The 24,211-nt window shown below is 40.0% G+C and overlaps 1 protein-coding gene across 3 annotated transcripts in view; it reads left to right on the forward strand.

The window, feature by feature from the left end:
* Positions 1-24,211, forward strand: part of Pde1c (phosphodiesterase 1C) — a 475,928-nt gene that overhangs the window by 426,022 nt on the left and 25,695 nt on the right. Inside the window, exon 18 of one of the 3 annotated variants that reach the window (XM_051152304.1) lies at positions 10,865-11,477. The exons of the other annotated variants lie outside the window; for them this stretch is intronic. Coding sequence (XP_051008261.1) covers positions 10,865-10,878 — 14 coding nt within the window. The 3' untranslated portion in view covers positions 10,879-11,477. Of the gene's footprint in view, positions 1-10,864; positions 11,478-24,211 lie in introns of those variants that run through there. 3 annotated transcript variants of the gene reach the window in all.

Raw genomic sequence — 24,211 nt, forward strand, 5'->3', positions numbered from 1 at the left:
AAGTGGCAATCATACACTTTCTTTTAAAATCCATGATCTAACTAGCCCTGCGTAGATAGCTAGGTTTCTATGAACAGGCATGCTTTTCCTCATGTTAAGTACGTCTCAAGTCCACTTTACCAATTGTTGGCTACCATAATCATGTGAGTGTCACTATTGTGCCTTTATGACTACCTTGCCATCATGGTTATAGTTGTGGTTCATATGTGCCACAAGTTGGGTTGGACTGATTGATTGCTTCTCTTCCTTGGCAGTTTCCTGGTAGTTTCTGGCATTATGGAAGCTAGACTGTAGGAAGTATACCTTCAGGTTAGATCCAGCTTGAAAATCAAAGTCCCCTGTCCTAAGTGCGTGACCTCTTTAGAAACAGGCATGTATATTCAACCCTGATAGGCATGTAAGGGCAACAACAATAATCTTTATTGTTTTGGAAGTCAGCTGGACTACCCTGAACTAGCCACATGAGAAGAAGTTCCTGTGGCTGGTATTGAAGTGTTGCTTAGTCTATGGTTCCTACAGGAGCATTGGTAGCCCAAGTGGTATTACTCTGTATGTGTGTGTGTGTAGTACAAAATAATTCCTTGAGGCTTTATCAAACAAACTTGATGCTATTTGTTCCTCCTTCTTTTGTACAGACCTTACTCCTAGTTAGGACCTCCTCCATCTCCCTTTTAATACCACCCATATCCTGCTATTCCCCTCTCAAGCACCCCTATGGTCCCTTTACACTTTCCTTGCTTCTATGATAACTCCATATTATATACTCATATCTGAAGATTTGGAACTATGAGCCACAGATAAGAAAGAACATGCAATATTTGTCTTTCTGGATCTGAATTACCTCAGTAAATATAAAAATCACTAGGTCCATCCATTTACCCTCAAATTTCATGACTTCATTATTTTTTACAGCTGAATAGCATTCCATCAGTGTATAGATGCTGCATTTTAATTATACACTCATTTGTTGAGGGACAATTAGGTTGTTTCCATTTCCTGGCTATTGTAAACAAGATGCCTATGAACATTGCTGAGCACGTATCTGCGGAGTAAGATGTTGACTCATTTGGGCATCTGCCAAAGACTCATCTAGCTGGATCATACCATAGTTTTATTTTTTTAGTTTTTTTTTTAAATCATTCTCCATATTGATTTCCAGAGTGGCTTCACCAATTTACATTCTGACAAATGTGAATGAGCATGCCCTTTTCCCCAGGGCCTCACTCACATTTGGTGTCAGTGGTTTGGTGATCTCAGCCATTCTGACTGGGGTGAGATGAAATCTCAGAGTTGTTTTAATCTGCATTTCCCTAATTTTTAAGTATAATGAACGCTTTTTGAGGTATTTCATACACATTTTTCTTCCTTCTATTGAGAACATTCTGTGTAGATCCCCAATCCTTTTCTTAATTGGATCATTTATTTCCTGGACTCTTTGTTTTTTGAGGTCTTAATATATTCTGGGTATTAATCCTTTGTTGGATATGTAGATGATAAAAATGCCTTCCATTCTGTGGGGTTCTTCTTCATTTGAATGATTGTTTCTTTAGTATAGAAGTCTTTTAGTTTTAAGGGGTCCTCTTTGTAATTGTTGGCCTCAATTTCTGAGCAAATGGAGTCCTAGTCAGCCTATGTTGTCTTCTACTGGTTTTAGCATTTCAGGTTTCAGATTGAGGTGTTTGACCCACATAGGGCTAATTTTTGTGCCTAATTCATTCTTCTGCATGTGGGCATGCAACTATCCTGTCACCATTTGTTGAAGATGCTTTTTATCAGTATCAGATGACTGTAGTTTCATACACTCATGTTTGGGTTTTCTATTTTGTTCTAGTGGGTGACATGTCTGTTTTGTGTTTTTATTACTATCGCTCTATAATATGTCTTGAAGTTTATCCCAAGATATTTTATTTTCTTTGATGCTAGCTGAAGTTGTTGATTGTTTCTAGAAGTTTCCTGGTAGAATTTCTTGGATATGTTGTACATGATATCATGTCATCTGCAAATAAGTAAAAATTAATTTCTTTTCCTATCTACATCCCTTAATTTCCTTCTATTGTCATATTGCTCTGGCTCGTGTTTCCAGTGCTATATTGAAAAGAAGTGAGGATAGTGACTAGCCTTATCCTATTCCTGATTTTAATGGGATTGCTTCAAGTTTTTCTCCTCTTAGGATGATTTTGTCAGTGTATCTGTCATATATAGCCTTTATTATGTTGAGTTATGTTCTGTCCAGGCCTACTTTATATAGAGCTTTTATCATGAGAGCATGTTGGACTTTGTCAATGGCTTTTCTGCATCTATTGAGGTGATCATGTGATTTTTATTTATAAGTCCATTTATGTAGTTATCATCATATTTTATATAAATCACATATGGTTATATATTTACATAGCCATTATTATGTTTTTTGGCTTACATGTATTGAACCATCCTTGCATTTCTGGCATAAAGTTTCCTTTCCCACAGTGGATGATCTTCTTGATATGTGCCTGTATTCCGTTTGCAAGTATTTTATTGAGGATTTTGCAGCTCAGCTAATCAGGCATATTAGTCTGTAGCGGTTGTTTGTTTGCATTTCTTTATCCTGTTTGTTTGTTGTGTCTTTACCATTTGGGTATTAAAACAATTCTGGCTTCATAGGATGAGTGCTTCTTCTGCTTCCAGTTTTGAATAATTTAAGAAATATCCACTGTAGTTCTCTGAACGTCTGGTATAACTCTGCCGTGAATTCATCTGCATATGAGTCTTTTAGCTGGAAGGCTTTTATTACCAATGTCATCCTTGGCGATGAAACTGTTCAGATTGTTGTTATCTTCTCAGATAAACTTTGGTAGCTTGAAAAAAAAATCAAGAAATTAATGAATTTCTTTTAAATTTTCTGAATTTTTCAGAGTGCAGGTTTTAAAAGTATGCCCTTATAGTGTTCCTTCTTTGGTGGCTGTTGTAGTGTTTTCCTGTTCCGTTTTGCTTCTGTTGACTTGGATACTCTCTTTCTTTTGCTTAGCTGAGCCAAAAGTTTTTTGGTCTTACCTTCTCAAAGAACCATTTCATACATTCAATGATTCTTTGCTTTGTGTTCTTTGTTTCTGTTTCATTGATTTTTGCTTTGGTTTTTATTATTTCTTGCCATCTACTATTTAGACTTGGCTTGTTCTTGTTTTTTCAAATTCTTGTGGTAAATAATTTGTTTGTGCTCTTTCTGATTTTTTAATGTAGGCATTTAGAGTTATGAGATTCACTCTTAGGAGTGTTTTTAATGTATCCCTAAGGTTTTGTGTTTTCATTTTCATTTAATTCCAAGAATATTTTAATTTTTTCTTTGACATATTCATCACTCAGTAACAAGTTGTTTAATCCTAGTGACTTTATATACTTGTTAGAGTTTGACTGCTGTTAATTTTAAGTTTTATTGCACAGTGATTGTCTAGAATACATGGAATTCTTCCAATTTTTCTGTGTTTATTAAGTATTGTTTTGTGTCCCCAAATGTGGTCAGTTTTAGAAAAGCTTCCATTTGCTGCTGAATAGGATGTATACTCTTTAGTTTGGGGGTAGAATATTCTGTAGATGTCTTTTAAGTCCATTTGTGTAAAATATTATGTAATTGTGAGGTTTCTCTGTTTATTTTTGTCCAGATGACTGATCTATTGGAGAAAGTGGGGTGTTGAAGTCATCTAATATTGTATTTTTGTTGTGTCTTTGTTTCCATTAGTATCCTTTTTATGAAATTGAATGTGCCACAGTTTGATGGATATGTTTGTTTGTAATTTTGATTTAATTAGTCTTTTCACAAGAATGAAATGCCCTTTTTTGTCTCATCTGATTAGTTTTAGTTTGAACTCTATTCTGTCAGATCTTAGGATGGCAATGCTTGCTTGCTTTCTAATCTCATTTGTTTGAAATACTTTATTTTATCCTTTCACTTTAAGGGCATGCCTATTCTTATTGCTACAATGGATTCTTACAGACAACAGAAAGATGGATTTTATTTCTTAATTCATTCAGTTACTCTTGATTAGAGAATTCAGGCTGTTAATATTAAAACTTTATTGAAAGTATGTGTTGATGTGAGGTTTTGTTTTGTTTTGTTTTACTTGAGTTCTTGGTCATGCTTTGTATTTCATTAATTATAGTGTCTTTAGTTTGTTTCTGTTGTAGAGTCTGTTGGATACACACTTTCCTCTCTTTAGTTCAAAGTATTACGTACAGTATTCTATTTAGTATTTTCTTGTGGTTGGCTATTATTTCCCTTAGGCTGTGGAAATTTTTTATTTCTTCTTCAACTGTGATGATAGTTTTTCTGGATATTGTAGTCTACATTGGCAGCCAAAGTGTTTTAGAACATGGAGTGCTTTGCTGCAGGATCTTCTGGCTTTCAAAGTTTCCACTGAGAAACCAGCTATGATTTTGATAGATTTTCCTATAGATATAACTTCTGCTTTTTCTTGTGCAGCACCCAACACATTTCTTCTGGATATTTAGTACTGTAACTATGATATTAAATTAAACCTTGGAGAGTTCCTTTTCTGGTGTTGCTGGATGGGGTTCTGTGTGCTTCTTGTGTCTATACTGATATATATTTCTTTAGTCTTGTAAAAGTTTTCTTCTATGATCTTGTTCAAGATCTTATCCATGACATTGTCTTTGATTCTTCTCCCTCATTTATGACTATAATATGAAGATTTGGTCTTAGTGTTCCACATTTTCTGCATGTTCCTTTCCTGATCTTTCTTTTCAAATGTTATTTACTATTCACCTGTTTGTTCTAAATCTTCTGCTCTATTTTTGAGTCCTGCCTAACTCATTCTACTTGTCAGTCTTTTCCCCTGAGAGTTCTTGTTTGGATACTGAGTTTTTCAATTTTGTCTTCATTTTACCTTGTGTTCCTTCAATCTTTCTATCTCTTTATTTAATTTTGTTTTCAAGTCTTTGAGTATCTTTATAAGTTCATTTAGATGTGTATTTATATTTTTGGATATTACTTGGGTGTTTATTTTTATCTTCTTGTAGTTCAATAAAATATTTATGCATGTCTTTAAATTCTTTTAATTCTACTATAATACTTATGTTTGTCCTTTTAAAATCTGTTCTGGGCCTCATCTAGGTAGTTCTCATTAGAGCATATATCTATATGACTACTGTGTTTGATGAGAGGCATGCCACTATGGCAATTAATGTTGTTTTTATGATTTGGCCTGGGTATTTGTATTTCTTTCTTTGCTTGTGTCTGGTGTGAGACTCTGTCCTGTCTTATATTGAGCCAGTGCAGAAGCTATGTGATTTTAGTTAAGCCAGGTAAAGCTGGTGAATAATCTGTTTGATTGGACCAGTAAAAGATAGCTCCTAAACCTCAGGACTGGGGTTTGGCATATGGGTTAGAGATGGCATCAGGCACAGGGAAGGATTAGAGAGGAAAGGAGTGTCTCAACAGTCAAAGGTGGCTTGCAAACAAAGCAGGTTCAAAGGACATAGATCTGGAGCTAGGCCTGTGGATATAGAGATGGCAAGCGGAGTAAAGGATGGGTAATAAAAGAGGTGACTTACCAGGCAAAGATGGTCCATGAACTAAGAGGGTTCCTACAGAGTGAATCTGGATCTAGGCTTCTAGGTCTGCAGGTGCCACTAGACAGTAGTGGAAAGATGAAATTTTTTTATGGAAAAAGTGATTTTCTTTTCCTTTTTTAAAAACTAAATTTGGTGTCCAGAACATATAAAAAGAAAATACTAATAACAAAATACATATTTATTTGTTTTTCCCATAGAAAAATTATATTTTGTCATATTATGTACAAACAATTATCCGTTTTTATCTTTTTCTATCATTTACTGACCCATCTATCCATTTATCTGACAAGTTCTGCTAAGATATATGATCAACACATTTTTTAAAAGTTTGGACAGTGCTGTGACATTGATAGTATGTACAGTTGAATTAACTTAGAATTATTCTTCTACAACCTTAGCTTTTATTGGGGATACAAGAGAAAATGTACACATTGAAAATAACCCACGTCCCCTGGATGGGGAGACCTGGTGGCACTCAGAGGAAGGATAGCAGGCTACCAAGAAGAGACTTGATACCCTATGAGCATATACAGGGGGAGGAAGTCCCCTTCAGTCACAGTCATAGCAGAGGGGAGTAAGGGGAAAATGGGAGGGAGGGAGGAATGGGAGGATACAAGGGATGGGATAATCATTGAGATGTAATAAGAATAAATTAATAAAATAAAATTTAAAAAAAAAAAAAAAAAAAAAAAAAAAAAAAAAAAGTTGCAATAGCCCTAGACTAGAATGGTGAAATCTACATCTGGATAGAGTCCAGTAAATATTTCTAAAATATTGGTTTTCTTATTATTTTATTATTACTAAAATATAACACAAATGCTTACTCCTATCCCAGAATAGTTCTATTCGACAACTAACATTAGGTTTTGTTTTACTGTTTATCCTCTACATTTTTTTTTTCTGTTTAATATTTTGAAGATCTTTCAGTCACTTGCTACATGGCTTTGAAATTTTTGTTTAATCCAATGTGGAGGCAGCCATGGTATTTTTCCATTTGAAAATATGAACTTTCGCACTGCTTTGTCCTCATTGACTCAGTTTACTTCTTTGAGTCTGAGAAGTAGTAGAACCAGGCTATTAAAAAACAAAACAAACAAACAAACAAACAAACAAACAAAAACCCCACAAAAATGCCAAAGAAATATGTTTGCAATGAATTATGTTAACAGTGTTTTGTTTAAGGCCAGGGCCAGATTCTTATAATAGATGCATGTTTGAGGCCATGCCGATGACCTGGGAATAAACAATGTGAATAATAAACACATTTAAAAATATATAAATGCAGGGGGTTTTTTGAAGCAGCGCAGGAAGGGAGGGGAAGGGAGAGCTTCTACTAGGGGTGGGGGAAGGGAAAAAGAGAGGGCAGGGAGGTAGGAAAAGGCCAAGGGGCAAGGGACAGGGCAGTGGAACCAAAATGTCTGGTTTATATAGTGAGTCTCTGGGAGAGGGGAAGTCCAGCCCCTAGTTAGAGGTCAGGGAGTGCCAGCCACAACCTACAGCAGGACCTAACATCTCAGTCTTTTCTTGATAATAAATGGATAATGGAAGAAGAAATCTGGTCTTTAACTGCTTCCAGCTGACATAGGGGCATTGATTGGGGGTGGGGGTGGGGCAGAAGGATGGAATGTTGTCCAAATTGAGGAAGAACAGGCTGTTGTATTTGCTGTTTAGGATCTGTGAGACCATCTGTGGCTAAGAAACTGCAAGTTAAGCTGATGCAGTCTGTGAGGTTTAGGCAGGAGCACCTGTGTTCCAGATGCAGCACCTGGCATGATGCTGGAACATATATATGTTAGAGGCAGAAGATAAAGTTAAGGAGTTTATGTAGAGAAAGTAGCTTACATTGAAACTTTTAGGCCCACAGTCTTGGTAGTTGGGTGAGAGGAATCCCAAAATTGGGAAATGGAGGAGGGATCACACCCTTGAAATAGGAAATAACTTCCCTGGAGTGTGACCTGTGGATTTGAGTGGATTTCCTGAAGTTTACAAGAATCTTTTTAAGTATATAAAAAGAGATGAATTGGCAATTATTCAGGTGGCCTTCCCAGTAGCTCCTGTAGTGTCAGTGGCTTCATTCTGAGCACATGTCCTAAGGCAACATCACAGCATCAATCTGTGCCCAGCAAATCTGAGAGCCAAGTGCAATGTTGCAGCAGGTGAAGAGGAAGGTGGGAGAGAAGCTGTCCTCGCATGGTCCTGAGTCTCCAGACTGGGTACTCAACTTCTCCTGGGTTTAAGGATGATGGGATCACAGCAGGTGGAAAATGATGAGTTAAAGGAAGTGGCCCCACAAGTTCAGCCTGCCAGGTTGTGTGGGGCTCAACTTCCCCCAAGTCATGGGTACCAGATGATTAATTAAATAATCAGGATGAGCTAATGGCAATGAAGCTACAATATATAAGTGGAAGTTTATTGGAAGAAATATGAGAGGGGGAGGAGAAGGGGCCATCAAGAGCTAGGGGTGAGGGAAAGGAAGGAGAGAGGGCAGGGAGGTAGGAAAGGGCAAGGGGCAAGGGGCAAGGGGCAAGGGGCAAGGGGCAAGGCGACAAACACATTTCTATAGCTATATCACATCCACTTGAATCTTTAGCATTTCTTAAAAAGTACAATGTTCAACCCAAATGGCTGTAAGAACCTTACTTAGCATCTCTTGCCTACAGGATGCAGAGGAAGCCGCCCTGTTTTAAACCTACCCCTCACTTCTGGAAAAATTTACTGCTATATCATTATCCACCACCATACAGCAAATATACTTACATGAATTCTTGAGCCACATGTCTGTGCTTCACGATTCAAAGCTAACCAAGCTTTTCCCCGTGAGGTGTAAGAAATATTTTCTTTAATCATCCCAAGATGGGTCTAGTTTCCATTTTAGTTCATGAATTATTCCTTTTAAAGCAAGTGAATTTAACGTTGGTTTTTTTTTTTGTGTGTGTGTGTGTGTCCTTCAAAGGGTTGATCATGGATTTAGCATCAATGAAATTTAAAGCAATTAGTGTAACTACTATTCAGTACAACAACTTCTCTTATAAAAATGTGTCTTCAGGGTCTTCATTTTCACAAACTCTATGATCTTACTGATGTTTTCTCAATTCCAGTTTAATTTGGAAACAAATACATAAATCTGAAATGTGTAAGCACACACAGGGAGGAGAGTGAGGAAGGGCTCCCTTGTGATTGACAAATCAGGGCCAAGGTGCCTGTTTGGCTGATGTCCTCTCCATGAGATAAACTGCACAGACAGCCATCCATTTGAGACTTCTTTATATGGAATACAAAATGTCACTATATCACATCATGATTTTTACATCATGCAGCAAAGAGCAAAAGAGTGGGTAGACATAGATGATTTTTCTCCTCTCAAAGAGTCAAGTTGGTGAAAGAACGTCGTCCTCTGAGTAGCAATAAAAGTGGTCAGCTTAGGGTACAGCACTTTAAACAGAAGTTACTCTAAGCAAACATGTGCTTGAGGCCAGGATGCTAGCCAGGGGTCTGTAACCTCTTCGCCTTCTGCTGTCGATCTCATATAATGATGACAGATTTATACATAGCTCAAACATACTAATTTTATTTATGTGTGCCCTCCCCCCGACAACCTTGGCCCAAGAGTGTTGGACGTTGTAGGCGCAAAGCCTGAGGAGACACTCATTCCTTTGTCTCACACTTAAGCAATGGGTTGAAAGGTGGGAAGATCTTCTAGAGGCTTTTGACTTCCTCTAAGACCCTGAATGGACCTCTTTCCATCTCTGGAACAAGTCTGCACAGCAGGCCACTGGTAACCCAGGCTACTTGGAACAGCAGGGAGCAGTCACAGTCCTTGTTGGCCAAGCAGGGCCTGCTAGGTTTAGTGACAGTGCTTTTGAGCAAACTGTCCTCAGCTTCCTTCCAACCAATGTGTCTTATTTTTTAAAAATCAAGTTCAACCTTATGTCATCCATCAAAATAAAATTCGATTTTGTAGGAGAGGACCCAGCAGAATCTGTAAATGTGATGAGTGCTATTCAGACCATCTACAAGAAGTCTCATTATATGTGACCTTAAACTATTAATGACAGGGCCTGAGAGAAGAGAGATCCAGGTTTCATTTCCCCTTGTGGACCATAATGCCTAAGCTGTGGAAAAATTCTAAGCCTCAGTGTTAGCTCTTGTCGTGTCTCCATCCCTTACTGACTGCCATGTCTTCAGTGCTACCAAGGAGGAGAGGGACTGGCCCAAGGTTTTGTTTTGCTTTTCCTTCTGTTATTTCTCCCAAATGGGTGCAGTCACTAATGGAGGGTAAATGTAGCAAACATCAAGGCCTGAATAAAGAGGAACAGCAGGAGGTCTGGATCAATGGTCCCTGGAAAACTGGGAACTGGCTGTGACATAATTATAAAGATCAGAGGGGCTGTCCCATCATCCAACTAGTTTTCTGCCTAATTTCAGCTAAGTCTTATTTAGGAAAGGCTCTTTAAATTTGAAGGGGAAGTTTTCCTTGTCCTGAGATTACTTCTAAGCTTTCTATAGAGGAGGCACTTACCCTTTCTGGAGCCCAGAACCCTACCAAGTCATTCCTTTGGGGCTCTGGATAGAAGGGAACTTTTTACACAAGGAAAGATGAGTTGCTGGTACACCAGTGCCTACCAGTAGTGAAGGGGGGGTGCTGTGGCTTTAAATTCCTCCCAGGACCCTTGAGCTTCCATGGGATAGAGTACCGCAGATGAAAACAATCCCAGTATTGTGTATTTTCACTAATTTAATTGTGTTTCCATCTTTGTTTTTTCTCCTGAGCTCTTAGTCTGGATCCACTTGCATGATGATCTGGGCTGGGGGATTTCTTTTTTGGAATGTCTTTGGGAAGCTTTTTTAAATGGGGAGAAGATTCTGAGAAGTGATAAGGGACCCAAAGTTTTCTTTGCATGAAAACAAGAGAAATCTGACTTTCTTCTGACCCCACTGACCATTGAAATACATTAGCCAGACTATAAGCCACTGTCCTCCCCATTACAAAATAAGGTAGCTTATTAACCACAGTGCTGGAACAGAATGCCTAGGGATCCAGTTTAAGCAGCCCTTATTTTTGTAAGTGTGTATAGGGGATTAAGGTTTTCCTCTGAGATTTTCCCTGTGAATAGAATGAATCTTGTTTTGGAGAGAGGTGCTCACCTATCTCCCAACTGGTTTTCTGCCATTACTAGTCTGAAATGTTCCCTGGATCTCCGTGACTTTTTACCCCCAGATTTTCTTCTCCTGAGGCCTAAGGGTGGAGGGGGAGGGAAGGCAGCATTGACAGTTTTCTTTTTCTTTTTCTTTCTTTCAGATCCAGAAGAGTAGAAAAGACCTCACGTAGACTGAGGCTGCCAGTGTGTCTCCCGCCATTTTAGCTGAGCTTCTCCATTCTCCTTCTTCCACAAAGACTCATATCTGGGGAAGGCGCACAGCTTTCAAAACCAAGTCCCACACTTGATCTTCTCTCATACTGTCTCCTTCCAGGGGCTTTTGGGAGTTGGCTTGTGGTCTTAGAATTCTGGGGGACTTACTTTTTTTTTCCTCCTGAAAACACAAAAAGCATTTGGTTTGCTGTGTTTTGTTGGTTTTCATTTTGTTTTTGCGACGACCCCACCCCGGGAGAAATCAAACATGAAAAGCCATTTTACACTCCATTACTAATAATTTGGCTTTCTGGACCTGGTGAAAAACTGACATTCTGGATGTGCTGAATAAGGCAAGGAAAAGTCCCCCACACAGTGACCAGCCGTTTTGTTTTGTTAGTGCTGTTAACTTAGAATGTTGCTTTTCACACTGGCTCCTGATGGTGAATATAGCCAGGCTGGCCTTCATCACAACTAAAGTGAAATGCCAATCTCTGGTCCCTTTTTCAGTTGAGAACATGCATTTTTCTCCAGTTTACTAAGACTTAAAATTTGTTCTTGTACTTTTTTTTTTTTTTTTTTTTTTTTGCATTTGTATAATATGAAATTGTCTGTTTTTTTCAAAAGGGAGATTATTCTATAGGAATCTGTATTTGATGCTTAATTTATTATCTGTAAACTCATGAATATGAACTTGAATGTGTTAGCTGATGACCATACTGCCAGGTGGGTTTCTCAGTGTTTTCATTGGGTAGGACCTATCACTAAAAGGTCACTGAAGTTTTGACCTCTGCCTGCTCTTCTTCTTTTGGATATCTGTAAGTTGATTTTTACTAGTTTAAAAACTTTTTAGAAAGGGAAGTGATAGGGGACCCAGAATCTGAGATATGATTTGGGTAATGCCTTTCTCATTTTAGTGAGATTTTAACACCACAATGTAGTTGATTAATAGCACAAGTAGAAAATAAGGATAAGAGATATGGTAGGGAAAGGGGATAAAAATTCTGATGCCAAACAGAGACTGGGGTCCAGTGGAATGCCAGGAAAGTGTGACTTTTTTCCCTCCTTGTAGTTTGATTTGGATATATTTTTATCATGTAGTTTTAGGCCACTTCTGAACGCAAAGCATGTCATATAGGATTAACGCCAGGAAGAAAATGAACTAAGTAGTGGGTTTAGAGTAATTCCACAGATTTCATTTCTCCATTGAAAACATAAAGACATATTTTAGAGTATCTGTATTGCTAAACTAAGTTATTGGTACTTCTTTAGAGGTTAAAGAAGACTGTGTGTGGTCCTTATGACCTGTTGGCTCACAGAAACAGGCTTCAGCAGGAAGAGGTGAAGAAGGTCGTTTCCTAGAACACAATACCTGGTGTTTACACAACTGTTCTCTGTGGGTTGTACATTTGGCCTCATCACAACACTGATGCCTTTTATTGCTCTGCTTGCTTTCCTAACTAAATTTTGAGATTTCATATTTAAATGACTTTGGGAGTATAGAGGGCCAAATGTATGATTCAAACAAGCCGTGTAATATCTAATTGTAAAACGAGCAACTTGACGTCAGTGAGACAGTCAGAAAGAGTGAGGATGCTGGGGTACTGAGGAGGGTGGCTGCTCCGGAAGGGTAAGAATGGCCAAGAATTAGTGAGGCTGGGTGTTAGTGTTCAAGAAGCATTGTCAGTCAGGGGCTGGTGAGGATAGGTGTTGGGGACCGATATGGATGGGGAGAAACTGGTGAGGTTGGTGCTATTGTAAGAAGGCAGCAGCCGAATATCATGGGATATGGTTGTGCTGTATATGAATAGGGATCTCAAGTACCCAGGGTTTATGTAAATTGTCTCCTAAGTTTTACACAGCGGCGTCTAATTCAGTTGCTTACATTGGACCAGTCAGACAAAATGTGCTCATGAGCTGCACGCCACCAGGAGGGATCAGTGGCTTGCAAACTGTGTTCTTAAAGGTAGAATGATTCTGTGTGGTAGTTACATGCAATCAAGTGTGTGCCAGTTTACGTCTTTGAAACGTGAGCCTTTTACCTCACATCTATTCTGTAGTTTTGTATGTGAAGCATTTGGGCAATTGATACAGCATGCCTACGGCTTCATTTTATAATCTAACAAATAACACTAAACAATATTTGATAAAGAAATAGGAATATAGCCATTTTCTGGGGTCAATGAAGATGGAAATTATTTAAATTTGCTGTTAGCCATTAATTAGTTGAAAAGGAATAGGAGGAGAGCTTCACACATCCCACTTTGCCCAGAACACACAGGAGGAACAAAAGCTCTTCTCAGTTAGCCCCAGTTTTTGATTTCTCAAGTGTTAAGGCACATTGAATAAAAATGCAGAGCCATTTGTTTAAAAACATACAAAACACATCACCATGCTCCGAACTGTTCCTAGACCTGATAACGCATTAAAATAACATTTCCAGGTCAGTGTTCATAGGAAGAAACAATATTTCCAAAGATGTAGCATGTTTTCATTGCACTTTACTTTTCTTGAAACAGCTTCTTCCAAGCTAAGCATCAACATCCAAACAGCACTGGCCCACTGCCCCTGTCACTCATCCTCCTCTGGCTCATGTACACAGCATAGCCTTATACACTAAGGTTACAATGAGAAATTGTGGACACAGCAGTGGCCTCATGCTCATTAATATTATAATAAATAATAAACTTTTCATGTTCCTGGGCATAACCTGATAACTGGAGGCAATCCTTGAGTTGCATCTTCATATCACCAAACAAGCCTATATCCGAGTCATGCCATTATGATCTGACCTTGGGCCAGAGGGACTGATCCTTACAGTGTTCTGTATTTTATTTATTTGTAGCTGCCTTTCCTTGTCTGTGAGTCCTAATAGCTATAGAAGCAACTAAAAGATGCATTTCTGAACCATTAATGCATTTTCCCCCACTGGCAGTTTTATTCTTGGAGCTCTTAAAAGCCATTGAAGACATCTGAAAGGATTCTACATACTAATACCCTTAACCATTAAAGTCGTGCTAAACACCAAAGCCAAAGGCAATCTAGTGTTACAGATTCATCTCATTTGCAGAAGCTCAAACATTATATTTTCCACTTCTAGCCATGCCTTTAGAAAGTGTAACCACGAGAAGGAAAGGGTACTGTTATCATACAATGTGAGAGAAAACAGGGGGCTTGAACTCTCTCTTCTCTGGTAGATCACTTTTTCCTTGGATAGATTTATGAATGTGTAGGTACATGGATAGATAGGTAATATATATTTTCTTTTGGTTTTCTTAATGTCTGAGTAGAGATTTTGATAATGAGGAACATTTTGTAATATTCTCTCTTTGAGTGTAGGGGAAACAAATAATAAAAAGCAGAAACTCCTTTCTCATAATGAGAAAGAGAAGATTCAAGGATTGGAAGTCTGTGTGTAGCCTAATTTTCCAAACAAAGGAGATTATAGCAGTACTTTTGTTCATATTCAGACACTTCCTTCTAATCCTGAGATGCCTCCACACACTGCAGAAATCAACTCTAGTCTGTCACAGTGCCTGGCACCCAGCCAACACTCAAAAAGGATGGGCAACTGTCATGTGGCAACACTCTGTCCGCTTTCAATGCGAACAAAGTTCAGATTTTCTTTATAACATATGCAGCATCTTTTCTCTCCACACTGCAGCATTCATGAGACTGGAATCCTAGGTAAAGGCAGACATACTCTAATTACACCAATAGTTTATTATAAGAGAGGAGAAACATCAGGCTAATTGGGGAAATTGTTAGAGCTAAAAAAGAAGTACATGAAAGGATATGAAAGCATTTTCTTTGGCCTTTAAATTTGAGAAAGAACAGAAGCAAAAAGAAATCAATGAAATGAAGTTCTTCAGAGAATGATGAGCCAAGAGGGAAGATGGAACAGACCTGCATAAGACATTTATGACTGTGCTGAGAATCCAAGTTGAAACGTGTACTTTCTTGGAACAAATAGGGAATACTATGCATGTGGCACCATTGCATGGTCTGCTCTCCTAGTGTGGTGGGCACAGTGCCGAGCAGCAGCGAAGCTGAGCGTTACAGAACATAATGTTTAAATAATGATGCTATATTGGTTCTTATTCCTGAGCAAATGGCAAATTATACTTGTAATCCATCAACAGCAATCCGTGATTAAAGGCCTCATTATCCCCAAGAAAGAGAGCATAATGGGAAACCAGTAATGAACAGCAACACTGTTCCTGTCAAACCAGGAGCCTCGTTACCCTATGTCCAAGCAGAGACACTTGTAGGCACAGAGATGGCAATGGAGTCAGGATATAGCCAGACCCATGGACAGATTGTACTGGATTATTTAACAACTGTGAATCTAGTGAGTTTAGAAAACATGGGAGAGTCTCATTGGACATTTGTATGGGGGAGGTGCTCCCCCAGGGTCTGGAATGAGCAAGAACAGCTTCCTTTAAGACTTGTTTCCTGAGGCAGTGGGAGACTGAGAGGTTCATGGTCAGCTTTAAAGACTAAGTCCTATTTATCTTATGTCACACCTGTTTCCCAGATCAACTTAAGATATTGGGACCCATATTAGAGGTAAATTAGCACGTATTCTGACTTTTGTCCAAGCAGAAGTAGGTTACCACTGGCAGAGGTAGGTAGGCTTCCCTGATACACGTGTTTCCAAACCAAGTGGCCATCACAAGCAGTGGGAATGGTGGGACATTTCAGCTCACCTGGGGCACATTTGCCCAGATTCTCCCAGCGATTCCTCTACTTCCTCGGTGATTGTTGACTATAACAGCCCACAGTCAATGTGTCAGTGGGGCATCTTTTCAGGAGTGGCCAGCCTCAGCCATTGCCTCTGAGGCTCCCATATGTTTTCAATCTCCATGGGAACTGATGTCTACACTGGCAAAAGCACTCACAGATGAGCTCACTGGAGCTCTGTGACTGGAATGGTTTTTAAACACATTCTCGGGAGGCATACTTCTGCTTAGATGTGCTCCCCTTATGCGCTCTGTACTAGGGAGGGGCCTTATATACTGCTACATTGTCTTCTAATAGGTACATGTGTGATATGTGTGATGATATAAAAATAATCACACACACACACACACACACACACACACACAAACACACACACACATATATATCTTTACAGTGAAAACCTACAGCCATACATATCATCCAGTGATGGAGTCTAGAAACAGATTGTAGAGAATTCCTTTCCTTTTTTCCTCCTTGCTTTGATGCTATTTTATACAGTTTTATATGCTGTAAGATTTTAAAATATTTTTGCTAATTTCATTTGTAGACATTGGCTAGGATTTGATCAGCTCTTGTGTTCCCTGAGCAGCAATGCCCCATGCTTCATGCCTTCCCTTTGTGCTTCCTTTCTTGTCTCACCTTTTCTGGCATTTCAAAAGCCTCTTCAGTGCTTTCTGCTCAGATAAGCCATTCTACCTGCAATATCATTTGAGTACACAGAAACACAAAGTAATGGAGGAGGGGGGCGGGGCACATTTTCCAATGTAATCCAAATGAGAAAGTGTTAAATGTCTAAAGCAAAGTGGGGGTATATGGGGAGGAAGGGATAGCTTGGTGACGAGAAGCAAGGAAAAGGAAATCTGGGAGAAGATTATTCAAAACAAGGTAAACTATTTGCGGGCCAATATAATGTTTTGTCTTCCTTGACTGGAGGACATCTTTTTTTTTTTCTGTCACACGGTTTTCCTCCTCTGGGTGTCACGTTCTCACTGTGAGTCTGTAGACTCCCTTATTCCTTACAGGGAGCTGCCCTGGCCCTGGAAGTATGGGAAGAGAAGGTGGACACCCTTCCTAAGCCTTAGATTTTGCTACCAGTCTGATTCAGACAGCTAGGCTTGTGGCAAGTGTTCGAAACGGGATCAAGAACACTTAGCAGAACTCTGAAGAAGGAAGGCAGCCAGTGTTCCAGACTTTCCCCCAGAGTACACCACATATCTAGTTGGGGGAATTAAGAAACTTATGGTTGTGTACTGCAGATGCCTTTCCAAAAGGGAAGATAGAGGATGGATTACTTGTCTTTACTCGGTGGCGCGTTATCACACACTTCCCTGCTGTCAGTGAATCTCAGGCAGACAAAAGGCAGGTTTCAGCTTGCATTTATACATCACGGAGCGAGGGACTGGCCACCTGTTCTAAGGAAGATGTTCTGTCACCTATGGTGCTGATGCTTCGTGCTAAAAGTTGTTCATCTACTGTAACATCTCACCTCCAAACGCAAAATTGAAGCATGGGATTCATGTAAAACAGAGAGTACCAAACTTCTGTTTAAAAAAGTACAAATCTGCCTATTGTATATCTTTATTGCACAAAAGAGCCTGATAATCCTTCATGTATAATTCCCCTAGCATCTAGTAATAAATAATTGTATGTTCCACTAATTGTCAAATAAAAACATCAGTTAACCTCTTAATTGAAATTTGAAAAAGTGAAAAGGCTGCTTTTTTTTTTTTTTCCTTGTAACTGTTGATTGCTGTGGTGTGCAGTCTATGCCAAATTTCGGGCTACCAGAACCCACTCTACCCTCCGTCATTTGCATACACCTGAATCCCGGGTGCCGCTCAAGCCACAACTACTTCTTCTACACATTTGCATATTCACAGAGCGTGGCTGACATGACTGTGCGGTCTGGGTGCAGGGGGCGGGGCAGGGTGAAGCATGGCTGACATGACTGTGCGGTCTGGGTGCAGGGGGTGGGGCAGGGTGAAGCATGGCTGACATGACTGTGCAGTCTGTGTGGAGGTGGTGGGGCAGGGTGAAGCATGGCTGACATGACTGTGCGGTCTGGGTGCAGGGGGCGGGGCAGGGTGAAGCATGGCTGACATGACTGTGCGGTCTGTGTGGAGGTGGTGGGGCAGGGTGAAGCATGGCTGACATGACTGTGCGGTCTGTGTGGAGGTGGTGGGGCAGGGTGAAGCATGGCTGACATGACTGTGCGATCTGTGTGGAGGTGGTGGGACAGGGTGAAACATGGCTGACATGACTGTGCGGTCTGTGTGGAGGTGGTGGGGCAGGGTGAAGCATGGCTGACATGACTGTGCGGTCTGTGTGGAGGTGGTGGGGCAGGGTGAAGCATGGCTGACATGACTGTGCAGTCTGGGTGCAGGGGGCGGGGCAGGGTGAAGGCTGTGTTAAACGGGTTATCAGAAGCTAGAGTTGCCATCCTGGAGTTAGGCTTCCACTTCAGTTTTCACCGAGTGCAGTGATATTGTATTTCTGAACGCCGACTCTCAAATTCTACACTTTTTTCTTTTGTCGTTCTTGGAAATGTTTTCCTGCCCTTCAGAATGGACTAATACTAGTCTATACGTTATCCGTGTCTATGAGGACAGAAAGCATTTACCACCATAAGATCTGTACCCAGCTGCTAACTTCACAGCAGCCACTAAGAGGCACCCCCTTCTGGTGATGGGCTCCACCACACAATCACTACTCAGTGTGGCTCCTTGCACAGTAACTCTGCTGGATTCCTACGCACCTTGTGAATTACAGCCTTTAGCAATATATTTCTTCCCTGTGGGATCTGGTTTCTTTATAATAAAACTGCTGGTATCAGACCATCAGTAAAGACTTAAAGTCACTTGTACTACCCCACCCTACAGTTGATGACTGTCAGCATTTCACTGTGTTTCCTTAAGGTCTTTGACTGTGCGTGTTTACACCATTAAGGCCATACAGTATACTTATTATTATGACCTATTCACATAGTATTGGAATGTAGGCATTTTTCTGTTTTTTAAACTTCTTCCTTATGGTAATTTTAGTGCTAGCATAATCTTTCATCTTGTGGCTCTAGTGCAATTTACTGTACCACCTCTTTGCTATTGGTCAATGAAATTATATGTTTTTATCTTAGCATTTGTATTTTTAATAACTAAGATGAGTCTGTTTGTATATTAAATTTTGTCACATTTTGGAATATAGCCACTGGACAAGTTGCTAGATGTTCATTTATAGGGTCAAAAGTTACAAATATTATGGGAGTGTTCAACTTCAGAGCACATTCAAATGTTAAAAGAGCTACATTTCAGTAGCATTAAATACTGATGTGTGAAGAGATCTTATTTTTGATACTTTGTGAAGAGCAGACAAATCTTTCTAGAGCAAACACAGAGCTGATGACTCCCCAACTAGAAGGAGACCTGATGCCCTTCCTTTTATGATATTAAAATGACACAAGTGGTCATTTGTTCTGAGACATCAGCCTACTACCATAGGCCAAATGGAACACAAAGATGTAGGCAGACATACTTAGCTGCATGGACCAGAAAGTCATGACTGTCATAGGGGCAGGCTTTTATAACATGCTAAAATAAATTGAGTTAAACTGCCTACTATGTCAACATCCTTCCACACTATGGCCTTTCTATACCCATGCTGCCCTGCGGGATCTGGTTGTATTTATAATAATACTGCTATTGTCAGACTGTTCATAATGATGCTATTTGGACTCACAGGGAACTTAAATCATGCTTTGCTCAGCAGGCTTGTGCTCGTGCTACCCACTTTTGAAGAAGGGAAATGAATTTTTCAAGTAAAGTCACAAATCACTGGGGTTCCTCACTAACCTAAGGCTGTCCTGTCTTAGGTGTGTGTTCACTTTGTGAGGGGCATCGTTGGCTGTCATTTCATCTCTGTCCCATTTTCAGTGCCCTGAATCATTGGATTCATTGCGTTTCAGCTGAATGAACCAAGGACATTAATTTGAAATATCTGAGAGCTATTTGTTTGTCCAAAGACACCAGTCACATAAGCTGCCCTTGTGACATTTCTGCCCTGAGTTGATTGATTAGGTTGTTTACTCCCTAAACATTCACTGTAGATCAAGGGCAGTTTAAAAAATTCTTGGCCTCAAAGTTCTCCTTTCTCAAAGATGACATATTTCCATCTCTGTATGTGTATTGCATTGTTAGCACACACACACACACACACACACACACACTTCCTGTAGAATAAAAATCAAACAGTAACAAACATCCTATACACCACAAAGTTTACAAAGCATTCTTATGTGAGTATACTTACTTGACCCTCAAAATTATGTCCTGAAATTGATATTTTTGAAGCTTAATAGTTGAAAAAAATGAAATAAAGTTTGTGTCAATGTACTTCCTTATTCTTTAGCATACCTTCCCTACTTAGAAAATATTTGAATTCTAAAGTTTCATAAGTTGAATACACTCTTTAAATTAAAAAAGCAGAATAAAGGCTGTGGAGATGACACAAATGGTAAAGCATTCACCTTGAGAACATGATGACATGAATTTGATTTCCAGAACCCATGTTAAAGAAAAGCTGGGTGGGATGCTGCATGCTTGTGGTTCCAGCACTTGAAAGTGAAGATAGGTGGTTCTCTGGGGCTTGTTGACTAGCCAGCCTAGTCTGCTGTCTTAGTCTTCTACAGGGATGAAGAGACACCATGACCAAGGAAACTTTTTATAAAAGACAGCATTTAATTTGGGTTGCAGAGAATAGTGGAGCTCATGATCATCATGGCAGGAAGCAGACAGGTGTGGCACTGGAGCAATGGCAGAGAGCTTTATGTCCTGATACACAGACAACAGGCAGAGAGAGGGGAGAGGCAGGAGGAGCAAAGACAGAGATAGATAAATAGATATCAAGATCAGGTCTATAGAGAAATAGATATCAAGATTAGGTCTATCCTAGACTTTTGAAACCTCAAATTCCACCCCCAGTGACACACTTCCTGTAACAACGCCTCACCTACTCCAACAAAGCCACAGCTTGGATTCCTTCCCAGTTTCCCTAACCAGGGGACTGAGCATTCAAACGTATGAGACTATGGAGGCTGCTGTCATTCCAACCATCATACCTACTCAATGAATTTCAGACCACTTGAGATTCTCTGTTCTAAAACCAAGGTGGACCCAGTGACTGTGGAATAACCCCCAAGGTGCTTCTCTGGTCTACACACTTATATGTGTGCATGCGCACATACATGCACACACTAATGTTCACACACATATAGAAAGAAAGAGAGGGGTAGAAGGAGGGAAAAAAGAAAAAAGAAAAAGTACAATAAAAGTGGAGGCAGAAAGTAAAACTAATAGCCCAGGACTTTGTCTTTATGTGGAAATGCAGGGCAAGGAGCCTCCCCAGTTCCCAATAATAACTTGTAAACTGGATCTGAGTTTTCTAGAAAGATGTATATATATATGAGCAGAAATTATTTAACAGCCCAAACATCTGTGAGGCCAAAGCACACTGGTGGTTCAGAAGAAAGATGGTTCCTCTTGACAGCTCAAATTCGTGTCTTCCCTGAGTTTTCACACTCAAAGTGTCAGGCTAAGCACATCCCACAGATAATGCCTACAAATAGCAATGTGATCCCCAGTCTCACCAAGATTGAAGAACACTGACAGAGTAAATATGGAGTCCCTGATGGAGCTCCAACAGGGCATCAAACATTCAAATATATCAACTAATGGGGTCATTCTCATTCAAAGTGCAACAATTTATTCCCTGGCTCCCATAGGATTGTAGCCATATCATAAAGCAAAATGCAGTTGGTCCAACTGCAAAATTCCTCAGTCTTTCACAGTCTCAAGACTGTTTGAAAGTCTAAAATCACAAATCAAAGGGCTTAGCTTTTTCCACTCCGCCCAGCTCTGCTGACTGCAACACAATTCTCTTCCTTGAAGCCATCAGCAGACATCTCATAGCTGTGGCATCTCCAACATCTTGTGTTCTCCATCACAATCAAGGCTTCACTTTCACAGCTTCGGGCCACGGCCTTTCCAGGGTTCCATGCAAGAGACTCCCTGCCACAAGCCCGGCCTCTGTCAGTGGCTTTCCTTAACTGCAGAGGAAGAGTCTACCACCTCTTTACTCTGGTTTCAATGATTCTACACTCTCACTCACATGGCTGCAATCTTCCAAGTTCTGCTTGCTTAGGGTGGAACTTAGCCCCCTCCATGTGTTTGCATAATCTTTGATTTGTAGATTTGTTGTTTCATAAGCTTTCCTTTCATTCTTAGGTTCTTGTTATAAGTTGGAAGCTTAGCAGAGTGCAGTCTTGGCCTGAGGGCACCTCTTCCTTTAATACATTTTTGCATCAGACTTTCTTTAAACTTTCCATCTCTTTGAGCACAAAACTTATCTCCAACATTAAATTTCCTGATGATCTTTTTCTCTTCAAACTTTGCATTTTGTATTTTCTTTTGGCCTGCTTTCTCTAATAAACAGGTGGCACAGTAGATACTAGGCTATCTTTCAATCTCCTCTGTTAGGGGGATTAGTTTAGACTCCAGCAGACTTTTAGATGCTCCTATCTGACACTTCTTGAGCTGGACCTCCACTGTCCACATTGCGCTCGACACGACTGCCTTCTGAGCTCCTACATGGATGGCCCATCAAGCCTGCTTATAGCATTCAATTGTTTTCAAGTCCAAAGTTCCAACATCTTACACATTTCAAAAACTAATGTGGTCATTTCTGTTGGATCCTTGGCATCACTTTCCTCTCCCTGCTGTGCAAGTCCAGTTATTTTCACTGTGGATGTGAGGGTGTCTGCTGAGCCATGGTCCCAGGGTTTTCTGCCCTAGGGCAAGGATTACATAGCATGGTTGGCCATGCTCAGAAATATTTGCTACTTGGAAAAATCTGCTGATGACTTTTGTGGGAAAGAGATAGCTTCTGAGGGCCACGATAGAAGGCAAAGCCATCTAGTGGGAAGGTACCTGGACAGTAGGCTGAACGAGTTTGCAGGTTTTGGTTCCTCCAGCTGCTGGCAGAGTAGGCAGTATGAGGCAGAGTCTGAAGAGAAGTGAGATGCTCTGGACTGGGAGAAATGAAGCACAGCCTGGGGCTGTCCAACCACACCATAGAATGAGGGAGAGAATACCCATCATATGCTACCAAATAAAACCACCAGTTTACCACGAATAGGTTAACATCATTTTGAATTGGGGGATAAAGGGAATTCCACAGACATCTGAAATAAAACAGGTTATTGTCCAAAGTATTGTTTCCCTGTCACAACCTGATTGTAAGACCCTATTGCTAAAGACACCACATACTTATTTCACAGAACATGAATAAATTGAGCTGTTACTGAACTAGAACTTTCACCACTACTGACTGCCATTCATAGTGATGCAAGGTGCTGCACATGCTGCTGGAAGAGAAAAGTAATTATTAATCTCACCCACGTATCTCACCCTGCAAGCTACTACAGTGACTTGCCAGTGTTACAGGGATCCCAGCAGCGATGACCACAACTGGAAGTGTTTATTCTAAGCAGTTGGGACTATATTTAGGTATTCAGAACCTGTTCCCCGCCCCCCCCCCCACGTCTTTAGAATAATGAGCTTTTAAATGTCAAATCATGTCTTTGCATCTTATTCGGAAGCTGTAGGGAGCATCTTTTTGCAAACAAGAAGATTAACAGAAGCTGACATAAGTGGTCCTCTGGAGGAAGAGGTTTGTAGAAGCAAGCATTTTAATAGAAGCTAAGTTAGCCGGGACATCTTCATTGTAGGTTATTAGAATAGATACGAGTAATTTTCCATAAAATTTTTCATCAAGGAAGTCAAATTCTCTTTCATTTCAGTTAAGCCTGAAATGGCCTCAGCAAGAATGAAAGATGAAGGATGCTATGCATTGTCTTGTCCTGTAATGCGTGCAAGAGATGGCCACTGATGCCATAGTGGCATGAGCGTTATGGGAATAACCAGCCAGTTCTTTAAAATTGAATTTAAGGCCCACTCTATCAGGTGGGACAAATATTTTTTTCTTTAAACATTTTATTTGAATAAATCAACCTAAATGAATATATATAAACAAGTTATGCATTTCTTTTTTTAAATATATTTTATTAATTTATTCTTATTACATCTCAATGGTAACCCATCCCTTGTATCTTCCCATTCCTCCCTCTCTCCCATTTTCCCCTTACTCCCCTCCCCTATGACAGGACATTCTCCACAGTTTAGTGGAGAGTGAGGTCTGACTTTCACATGAACTCTGGTGCCCCATATTTGACCATGTCCCCTGGATGAAGAGACCTGGTGGCACTCAGAGAAAGGTTAGCAGGTTACCAAGAAGAGACTTGATACCCTATGAGCATATACAGGGGGAAGAAGTCCCCCTTAGTCACAGGTGGAACAAATATTTGACATTGTTAATAAAGCCCAAAACTTGAAACTAGATAGGTCATGAACCCTAGGGAAAAACTAACTATTGTCATTCTATTAGTGAACATAGCAATAACATGACCATTAAAGATATAGTTCTGTATCCGTAGATCAGTGTAT

This window comes from Acomys russatus, chromosome 10 (genome assembly GCF_903995435.1).
Source record: "Acomys russatus chromosome 10, mAcoRus1.1, whole genome shotgun sequence".
Lineage (NCBI taxonomy): Eukaryota > Metazoa > Chordata > Mammalia > Rodentia > Muridae > Acomys > Acomys russatus.